Source organism: Gnatocerus cornutus, chromosome 2 (assembly GCF_029298725.1).
Source record: "Gnatocerus cornutus isolate USDA-ARS CGAHR chromosome 2, icGnaCorn1.1, whole genome shotgun sequence".
Lineage (NCBI taxonomy): Eukaryota > Metazoa > Arthropoda > Insecta > Coleoptera > Tenebrionidae > Gnatocerus > Gnatocerus cornutus.
Window position 1 is genome coordinate 7433296 of NC_142234.1, and position 11309 is coordinate 7444604.

At 38.2% G+C, this 11309-nt stretch overlaps 1 protein-coding gene across 1 annotated transcript; it reads left to right on the forward strand.

Annotated features, from left to right (window-relative positions):
- The first annotated feature begins 673 nt into the window (after positions 1–673).
- LOC148178477 (discoidin domain-containing receptor 2-like) lies at positions 674–10575 on the forward strand. Its single transcript, XM_088050441.1, has 5 exons — positions 674–889; positions 7879–7988; positions 8249–8354; positions 8412–9945; positions 10387–10575. The coding sequence occupies exons 2-4, from the start codon at positions 7925–7927 to the stop codon at positions 9889–9891; spliced, it is 1650 nt and encodes a 549-aa protein (XP_087906567.1). The 5' UTR covers positions 674–889; positions 7879–7924; the 3' UTR covers positions 9892–9945; positions 10387–10575.
- Positions 10576–11309: the final 734 nt, after the last annotated feature.

The following is an 11309-nucleotide window of genomic DNA, read 5'->3' on the forward strand; positions in this document are numbered from 1 at the left end:
CCGTAAAAGATAAAAAAACTCTTAAAATTTGTTTTAAACCACAAAGTCAACAACCAACCAAACGATATTCATGATTATGACCAAATAGTTTGTTAAATTCTTAGAAAATTTCCCCAAATCGTGTCGTGAAGCCAAATCCTTGCATGCCAAGTCTAAATAAAATGATTTTACAACCCATTCAAAATGAAGGCGTTATGCAAATATTTATGAAATGTAGTTATGCGCTCATTTAAGATACTAAACCCATCATCACTTAAAAAAAATCGCCTGCCTCTCGACCCCCTAGCGCGAATAACTATCTTAACCGTATCTGTCCCATGTTTTTTAATCATGAACCGTTTCATTTAAATCTCGAAAGACCCTATGCTCATCGCGTGTATAAAACTTTAAACGATCCGAAAAACATTCCGTAATCCGTAAAGTTTTCACATTATCGGTTGATAGCAGCCAAGCCAGGTAATAATTAGCCAATGGCGTGCACCGCACTGAGTTGGGTCGATGTGGAGTTATACATTATTACTGGGCTACCTAGCTGTGCGGGGGCGAAAACATACCTGGATACCTGCGAGCTTTCATATAGAACATACGGCGAAGGCAGGAAGTTTTCAGCCCAGGAATTAGATGGGCCAGGTCCAGGATCACGATGGTGGGAGACGCTCTCGATGGTGGGGGCAGATAGGGACCTCTCACCATTGGATATCTGAGTTTTCGCTTTAGTGTTCCGTTCCAGCGTTCGTTGTGTACGGGCTTGAATTGAATCTTTACGAGTTGGAGCTTTACGCGTGTTTTACGAGTGTGCTATTAAAACAATATTTTAATTTTTTATTGCACGAATTTGGTGGAATTTTTCTTTGAACCGCCACAAATGGATTATAATCTGTAATGATCGGTGAGTTGAGTTTACATCTATTTTAATCACACTCTTATTTAATTCATCTTTGTGACAAGTCCAAGCTTTACGAGTCATTAATTCTTTAATAGTGTAACAATTATAGTCGCATTTATTCGATGAACACAATGTAGTTGATTAAGACATTCAATTTTAAAGTAAGCAATATAATCAGACATGATGAGATAATTTTAGATCAGTTCTCGGAATAATTACTTCATTTTGTTGTTTATATGACGATATGATGATCTTATTTGTGATTGTTGTCCCTGGTGGATTTATTGATCTTATTTGTGGTTCAATAAGAACATTGCGGTAAACAAGCAGTGAGACTAAAATTTAAAAAAAAACAATCGTTTTTTCAAAAAGCTTCCAATGCCCGATCCAAATATCTATGTAAATGACTAAATAAAATTTCCCCTGCGAGAAGTAGGTAAAATACACGTTTCTATACCACCATAATTTGAACATAAACTGTTTAATATTGATTGTTCAATAATTGATGTTCCCCAAGACCACGTCAGTTAATTGAAGTCATAAGTTTATCGACGTGTTTACCTGGTTTTCATAAAATGTACATCACGGCCTTTGAATGGTACTGGAAAACCTGTAATTCACTGTCTTGGATAATTATGTCTCGAATATTTACGATTCCTTGTACTTATCGCTAAAATATTAAAAGGGTCGTAAAATTAGCTCCATCGAGGCGAATTGTAATCTCAAGAACCTTTTACAAAACAGTAAAAAAGTGCCACACAAGCAACTTTAATATCTCTTATTTAACCCACGCACCCATAATTTAGTCTTAAGCCTCATTATATATGGAAATATTTATAATTCCCTGGGTAAACATTTTTCTGTCTAGAGCTGGGGATGCGTTTGTTTAGGCTACAGTGTGTGCTCCCAAGGACTTCCAAGTGTTTGATCTTTTTATGTCGCATGTAGTGCCCAGATTTTTAATACAAATAGAAGACATTTTATCAGACTTTTCCCCCTATTTTTAAGCATAATGAGCTTATTTTTGAGACGAGAATCCATCACACCTCGGAATCATCCCCTCATGATATGATGGGAGCTTCCCTTCTTATATCGCGTTTCGAACCAAACCGCCATGGTGTGTCTCACTTTACACAAACATCCTTAAAACTTTCAACCATGTAAATAATCGTGACATTTTTACGAGAGATTCTGCCTCCAAAAAGGAAATAATATTTCAGTAGTTACTTTATATTCTCGTAAATAAGCTCGGGAACTACTGATTTATTCTATTTTTGAATAAGAGTTCCTTTGCGTTTGAATCAAGACGAGTTAATAGGTTCAAATGCATCATCGGATAACGCAGAGACGTCAACCACATCTGTGTAAATTTATTTAGATGATAAGAAAACCCGAATTTTGAAGAAACGGGGTTTTAAACACTTCCAACATGACAGCTTTATGAATTTTCAGAAATAAAGACAATTTATTATGGTTTAATTAACTTCCTTGATTCTGTTTTTGGTAAAAGTAACAATTATTTTATTAATTTTATTGCTTTCTCTGGAGATCTTTCAGATAGGCACCTTCATTTAAATTTTCATTCCTGCTGTTGATAAAATAAATTGGACAACACGGTTGTTATCCCATTAGTCAATAATGACTGAACTAGCTTGCCTCTTAATGTTTTTATCCATTTTTAGATGAGTCACGTATTATTTTGTCTACTTTACGTGACACTGCGTGATCATCATAATCGGTGTGTTGCACAAATCTTTAAGTTTCAAGAATTCAGATTTCACATTCTTGTGATAAACGTGTTGAGAAGCACGTTTGGTAAAAATGTGGAGCTGTATGCGTCAGATTTTGTAATTTTGTGAGTTGCTGACATTTAAATGGCATAAAAATAAATGCAGGGCCGGCTTACGGCAGTAAACGCATAAAGCGAGATCATTTTTCACATAAAATTTTGCTGAAATTTATTAGCGTCACGCTAGACCATTACCACGACTAAATATACGAAGATATTCCTGTCTACGATCAAGTTTGTCTTTTTGTTTATATTGCATCCTGTAAGTGAGAAGGATCGTGTGCAGGTAAAAGTGACTTTGAGGAAGGAAGTGTGCATCATATTTTCCCTAATAACTGATGATTAATGTTGAGCATTCAGCCACATGCCTCCTTTCGCTATTTATACATCCCTCTAAATATAAATCTTATTAACATGGTAAAGAGACTGTGTTTGTTTTAATATGTCGTGGTAAAAGAAACAACGGCCTGGAAATGTCACAGTAAAGACAGATGAGCCAATGGGAGCTCCTGGTTATCACCAGTTCTCATCATCCCATTATTTACCGGTGTAACAATAAAAGAGACTCAAATGAAAGCAGCAAGCACCTTCTTTCTGCCGCCAGGGGCAGGTCCCTGCTTAGATTTATGTGAGTCGCTCTGTCGACTATCGATACCGATCGATAAAGCTTGTTATAAATCTGAAAAGGCGGGTACTCGAATTACTGATGTTGACAGTTGTTTGGTTTTTGTCTCTGCGTTAAAGGTCAATGCACAATTACTCTTTTTATTGTGAGGGTTTAGCTTGTTCTTTAGATACCGAAATAGACAGCCGACTTTTAATTGGAATGAAAATATTGTTGGAGCGAATGTCACATTACCACGGTTCATATCAATCACGGGAGCAGATGGAACTCTCCTGGTGCTGGCGCCAAACTTGGTACAAGAAAAAACATTATTGCCTTGGGATGGATAAAATTTATTATCAGGAGAACTTGCGTTTAAGAAAAATTGAGTTTTTGAAACAGTTTCCGCTCCTGTCTTCAAAGAGTTTCGCACATATGCAGGATCAAATAAATGTTTGACACACCGCTTTCCTTTCTCCATTTTAATTAAAGGAACATCAATATTTATCCTGGACATAAAAATAAACATCGTCCTTTTGAGCTTCAAACAGTTTCAGACACCTCACCTTTATTCCGTCTGACAAACTGTTTTAACAGGTCATTATTTTTTTAGATAACAAAACGACTCGGAAGCGAAGTTTCTGTTCTTAAAGGTGCTTCTAAACGACATTAACATCGCCGAGAAGTGCGAACAGAAGCCAAGCTCGCAGCACCTGTTGCCATGGGAACCTTTTCGGCCCCCATGCAGTTACCAAACAGATTCGTTGGCATAAAACAACAATGAGTGGCAGTTTAAAAGTTTTAATTCAAACCATCAACGTAATGTCTATTATACGTGGATGGCGGCAATGGGTTGGAATAATGCAACCGTCGGGATTTGGCGGGTTATAATAAAGAGCCAGGCGGTCTTCCCTAATTACCTTTAAGCGGATTTTAACCTTACGAATGTGATTTAAAATGGAAGAATTTCCGGTTTGGATTTTTGAAGGATTCCTGTATCGAGTTTCAAACTGATCGTAAATTTCGCCGCAAATTACTAAGCGTAAATGAACTTTGTTAGTGCGTAGTATTTTACGAGCATGTTTTGCCTTAAGAGGATGCAGTTTCTCAAAAGAAAAATTGCAAAATCTAAGCATTCACAGTTAATTCTTATGGCTCATAAAATTGTCGATCGATGCATATAATTCACTTGCTAAAACATCGCTAATTTCATGCCCAGCGAACATCGTATTGATTTCGGCCATAAATTCGACGAACTCTGGAATTTTAAATTACAATAAACCAAACAAACGTATTAAAAACGAGACAACGCAATTTTTTTGGACATTTCCATATGGAAATATTTACATATAAACTCAATATTAAAATTCTGCACTTAAAAGAAGCCTGGTAATACAATAATAATCAAAATGGCCAAAATTTATCAAACCGATTCTTTAGAATCTTACGTGTAAAGTGGCGTCATTATCTATTTCCAGTTTTAAACACGGTCTTCTCAAAAAGGACGTTATAAATTGAATCAAAATGAAGCTAACACTGCTAAACAAGATAAACGCTTTCCATTATCGAACCCGAACTTAATAAATATCTACTGCCCATTAGCGCGTTTAAATTTCCAAACTTGAACAGTCCACTATGAATTTAAAGTTGGTAAGTTTCCAAAGCATTGGTTTATTTTTGATAATCTTTAGACACATCTTGTATCTGGATTTGCGGGATATGATTATTTAGTTATTAATTTAAAACGCCTGATATTTTATGTATGAAAGTTTGGGTATCTCTTAATTAAAAGTGTTGTCGATTTTAAACAAAAAATAATAACATCGTCCTCTTATGAAATAAGTTCAGTGACTTCTTTGCCACTCCCATGTCAATCATTTTATCGCTTTAAACGTTCGGGATGATAATATATCATTTAGGCAAAGAGCTAAATAGATATTTACATAAGCAAATGTTAATGCAAACAGCAAATAAATGATTTTATTGACAGTTAGTATAGTGCCAAACAAAGGAGTGGACCGTGGTGTATTTTTCTCAAACACTAAACAAGTCGAGTGGCTTCTTTACTTAAAAATCCCACGCCAATTAAAATAGTATCTCCAATCGTTGTTGTTAACACACTAACTTAAAAATGAAGCAAATCTTATATAGATGACAGTGCGTTGCTTCCAAATAAATTGACATTATCTGTTGGCTTATTAATTTACTACTGTCTTGTTCTGCGATAATAGAAAGATTTATGTCAGACACGGACCGATTTAGGCCGCTACAACAGCAACACACTTCTCCGCTTTATTTATGGAGCATTCCTCACTAACTGCTTTAATTTGATTTGATGGATCAAATGGTTTCCCAAAAGGTGGGCACGTTCAATTTCACTTTTATAGAGCTCCAATGAGACGGATAATCACTTGCGCAGCTGTTGGCTTATTTAGTCCAGAAAATTACATCAAAATTTTGAAGGGGGGCTGTTGTCCAAGAAGCCAGACGATTGAAATATAAAGTACCGTGGCGTGTGCTGTGGTTTCGATATTGCTAGCACGTGTTTACCATCTGAGGGAAAAATGACAAGAACTTTGATCTGAGAATGCCATTTTAGCGTTAGTTACGCCTCGGAGTGAGTAATGTGTGACGGAGAATTTGAGATTTTTCCTCGAACTCCATTTACGCGAACACATCTGGAAATAATTGTCGTAAAATTAATAGTCTGTACTACATGACAACGGTGATTTTAAATATCGGATTATTGTTAAGTGTGTCGTTAGTGCCAATTTTAACCGTTTTACGACTTGTTACTTTACCTGCTTTATGATGATTTAGTTGAAATTGAAAGTGCTCAATTACTGTGGGTGGTCTTGACAATTTATGGCTTTCAATGAGCTTTATTTATCGTGTTACTATGCATAAGGTGCGGATTTTACGGGTGGCACACATTTGTATCCTTTTTCCCACTCGCGGTGACAACAAAGTTGTTTTCTTTATTTTAAGGTTTTTCTTGAATTTTTTATGCAGTTTCCTTTAACATTCTCTGCAAAGGTAATAAACTACAGACAGAAGAACATTACAGTCTTACGCTCAAAAGGTGATCTTTATCAACGGCTTTTAAACAGTCGGCGGTGAATAGTTAAAGCGTTAGCTGCAGACATATCCACAATAAATAATATCAATGCACTTGTGAAGAAACTCATTAACCATATCACTTCTGATTTAACGTCAAATCCAGTTAACATTTTTTTATGTTGCGTGTCCTCCAAAATTGCAACATCAATTCATAGCAACATTATATCGAAATATTTTTGGCACAGTGCTTACTTACTTTTATGGAATTAGCATCAGCAGACAATTAAGAAGTTTACAAATATATTGTCGAAACAGTTTTTTTTTACAAAATTGGTGGATGCGCCAAATCTATCCAGAATCTTTGAAAGATTAAATAAATTAAAAAGTTTCAAACTCTGACGTCACATCAAATCAAGACAAACAATAAAAGTTTTTGTCGGCCACATTTTCGCACGAAATCAAATTGGGTTTCTAGTATTCATTTCCACAAAAAATCGTGTTAAATTACGAACCACATCCGTCTAACTTCCGCTCCGCGTTTCAGTTAGCATGTCTGGTTTGATTCCAAAGATAGCAAACCGCCTTCACGACGGCAATCAGCTTATGTTATATAAAATAACGTCACTTTGTGTGTTCTTTGGCGCTCGTCAGCCATCGGAATCAGTCATCAGTTCTGTCGGCGGTTGAAGCCTGATAAGATCTCAAGAACAAGCCGCCCTCTGTCTTCGGACGCGCCAAGTACAGCTGCTAGTGACGGTAGCAGTGGGAAAGATTTAATTATTCAGTTTTTAGAATCCCGTTTCCTTTAAAGGAAGAAGGCGGTAATTATTTGATAAGAATAGCGGCTCTGTTCGTAAAGTGTTTGTAATGGGTAATGACGAAGATAAGCAGCCCGAAACCCTATTCGGAGACGGACTGCTTGGGCGGCCTTTTCGTTCTCTGCTATTCAAGGATTATACGCTCTTTGCTGCTTACATTCCACTTTTGATTGTGCAACTTTTAGCTGACCCGACAAATCGTTTGGAGTAAATTAAACTTTATGGCCATTAAAAGAATTACTTTGAGGGGATTTCGCGTCGGCTAGCGCTGTGCGTTCTTATGGATATTTTTTACCTATTACGATCCTGGTATAATATTACAGAACGGAAATATCAAGAAACTTTAGTAAAGCAAGCGGCAGTTTGTCTGGGTGCATTATTAACGCTTCCTTGATCAAATATGGAGTCAGTTTCGCGGTCTTTGCTACTTCGTTCCGTGGTATATAAAGATATAATGAACTGGCTAGCAAATGTCAGGCTTCCTAGATTCGATTACCTGTGATGAAAGGATGCGATGTTTAAATAAGTAACCGATACCGTTCGCACAATGGAGTTATCTTTCACCATTGCCGCCAGCTAATTGATGTTAACTTGCTAATTAAATATTGTTCCACTTGAAGCCTCTGTCTTCTTCCACTGACTTTAACAAACCTGCATACATTTTTAATGAAGAAATCTCCATCCCGTCAATTCTGACACAATGCTTTACATTTTGTTACAGATAAGATAAATGTCTTAGCCCTCGAACGAACAGGTCGGCAGTGAAAATGAAGGTGCTCCTGTCGACTCTGATGGTCCTGTTGGTGACAGCAGCAGATGGCATCGAACCCTGTAAGTAATTGACCCGTAGGAGGCGAGTGGTGGCGCAACGAAGTGCGAGAGCACAAAAGGCCCGGTATTTGCATGTCACAGCGTTTTCAGTTGGGAACAGATCTCTAATGTGCCGGTTTCCCTTTGGAACCTCGCATCACAAACGCGCGTTTAATAAAGACCGCTATTTGCATTTAACGATATTAGCCACCAAAAGAAAAAAAGTCGCGACAAATGAGAGTCACTGAATCCTAATCCAACTAATAACATTTTCTTTTCAGCACAATGCATTGCCCCGTTAGGGATGGAAACAGGGGCCATAAAGGATGAGGATATTACTGCTAGCTCTTCGTTTGAACATGGGAACGTCGGCCCGCATCATGGAAGGTAGAAAATTAACAAAAAAAAAAGTGGGTTATACTCATTTCTTTTGATGCTTTTCAGGCTGAGGAACGAGTTGGACGGCGGCGCTTGGTGTCCTCAAACCGCAGCCACTCCCGACTTGAAAGAGTGGATCCAAATCGACCTGCATACAGTCCACATGATTACCGCAACTGAGACGCAAGGCCGCTTCGGCAACGGCAAAGGCATGGAATTCGCCGAGGCGTACGTTCTCGAATATTGGCGTCCTCGACTTCTTAATAAGTGGATTCGATATCGGAACCGCAACGGGGAGGAAACTCTGAAAGGCAACATAAACACATATCTCGAATCGAAAACTCTCCTCGACCCGCCCATATGGGCCAGCAAAATTAGGTTTCTGCCTCTCAGCCACCACGAAAGAACGGTGTGTATGCGTGTGGAGATTTACGGATGTCGATGGACTGATGGCATTGTGAGTTATTCGATGCCGCAAGGTGATAAGAGAGGAACTAGTTGGGAATTCTACGACACTTCGTACGACGGGCATTGGGATGGGGAGAAATTGCAGTATGGGCTAGGACAGTTGAGTGATGGCAAAGTAGCTGCAGATGACTTCAAAGCGGCTTTTTATCAGACCAACTCGCAGCAAGGTTGGGTCGGATGGAAGAATGACACGCGGAAAAATAAGCCCATTGAGATTATTTTTGAGTTCGACAGAGTCCGCGAGTTTACAGCGGTGCATATTTACACCAACAACCAATTTACAAAGGACGTCGAAGTGTTTTCGCAAGCGAAAGTGTTGTTCAGTGTGGGTGGAAAACGGTACAAAGGTGAACCCATTACATTTGATTACATCGAAGATCACATTTTGGAGACGGCACGCAATGTTTCGATTAGACTCCACCATCGCGTGGGAAGATTCGTAAAGTTAGAGTTACAGTTCGCCGCTCGATGGTTGATGATTAGCGAGATAACTTTCGATTCGTCTGTCGTTAACGGTAATTTCACGGAAGAGGAGGAAGAAGATGAACAAACATTACCAAAAGACGAAATCGCCTCTCCGGGAATTGACAATAAAAACGTCGTAAGTGCCGTGAACACCCCGTCTGGAATGGGACAATACCTAGGCGTGATAGTTGGCGTACTATCAGTGCTCGTAGTGTTAATGGTAGCGGTAGTAGTTTTCGTTGTAATACAACAAAGAAGATATAAATCATCACCGCGACCGTCTCAAGTGCCAGGCGGCTGCGATAAGGCAGCACTCTATCGCGAACCAAGTATGGGAAGACTTCCGGGTAGTTCTGATTATGCAGACGTTCGAGACCCTGAATATGCTGTGCCCTTACAACCTCCACAAACTCCCCGTGCGCTGCCACCCTTGCACAACTTCCTTCCGAAACCGCCTCCGGTTCCGCCACCCCCCGAGCGTTACTATGCGGCCACAGAAATATGCAACTCTGGCTTTGTGCCACCACCACCTCCTTTGTCTACACCGCCGCCAGTTAGGCTCAGCAGACAACCTAGATATGTTTCGAATACCAGAACATATGTTGGACCTTAAACTGTGATAAATCAACCTTACAATGGCGCCATTTATGTTGCCGCTATATTCGGGGTGAGTAAATAATTATTCCAATTTTAAATAATAATTTATGCGTCATTCTTCGTCAACATTGTATACTATTAACTAAATTGCATGACGGTAGTAAATTGCAGTGCGATACTAGTGCTATTTTATATTTGACTTTTATAACTTTGCATGCAGAACTCGGGAAGTTCTTCGAAGTTACTGCACAAACTGCTTGGTTATTCCACATCGTGGAAAATTAACAAGATATAAATACAACTTACCCTCAGCTCTATTTTAGAATGCCGTAGTTTGCTTAAAACTCCAATAGTTACAAGAACTTGATAATATAAGTAGACTTTTTATCATAATAGAAAAAAAATTATTTGTAATTTGAATAGTTGGCTCCAAAAAAGATATGAGAATTTATTTTTCAAGTACCGATTTACCTTTTTAATGGCACTTTTTTTCATATTTATTTCTTTTCAGCTGCTCGCCACGATTTGCCAAGGCTGAAGACTACCAAATATGCTTAAGAATTCGTTGCTTTTATAATAAGACAATCTACTCGTACCACGTGCTGTCTGTGTTGTAAATAGAAGACCCTATTTTAAATTATCAAATTGTTTATACCTTTGTACATACTCGTCATAAATGTAAATAAATAGCGTATACGTATTTTGTTGTTTATTTGTCTTCGAATCGATCTAAACCGTGTGGAAACACTTTTTTCTACGATTGATGTGCAGTCATAGAAAAAGTACAGTGTAAAACTCGCTTGGACTGTCGCCTTCGGTTCGTGCATAAATGTTCATACTCGTGTAAAATGAGTACCATTTCATGCTCGTTCTAAAATACATATGCAGTGAAATTTCTCTGAACGGACATCTCTTTTGGACACCGTTGCTGTCTGTTCAAGAAAAACTGCACTGTACTATAAAAGATTAATCATATTATTTGCCCATGGACACCAGCAGCTCATAACAAAGTAGATCCATTCCCCGCTATTGATCTCTCCATTCAAAGAAAAGAACAATTCTTCAGATGAAAGTAAATGTAGCATTATTAATTCAGCAAGATAATGGGATTCGAGCAGGGTATCAAAAATAAGTTGATAAAAAAGTAATTTAATGCGACACGGGGCATTGATTGCTTCAAGTTTCAGGTTGGATTCATTTCTGATGAAGATTATGTTGACGACCAAGACGTTGCCAATATTTCTATCGCACGTCATCAAGTCCCTCATCTCCAGTGTTTGCTGAAACGTAAACATGTCTCTGAGATTCGTTTGTTCTCGAGAGTTTGGCAGTAATCACGATATATGAAGTTTAACTAGCGTCGTTCAGGCTATAAAGAATGTGTTTATCGGAATCTTTGCTCCAGTTGTTTTTCAAAGATGCTCACAAAGTCGT

Bases quoted from the DNA above. Each gene is read 5' to 3' on its own strand.
- LOC148178477 (XM_088050441.1), top strand. From the start codon at position 7,925: ATGAAGGTGCTCCTGTCGACTCTGATGGTCCTGTTGGTGACAGCAGCA. The intron at 7,989-8,248 runs GTAAGTAATTGA...TTTTCTTTTCAG, and splicing joins AGCAGATGGCATCGAACCCT to CACAATGCATTGCCCCGTTA. The intron at 8,355-8,411 runs GTAGAAAATTAA...GATGCTTTTCAG, and splicing joins GTCGGCCCGCATCATGGAAG to GCTGAGGAACGAGTTGGACG.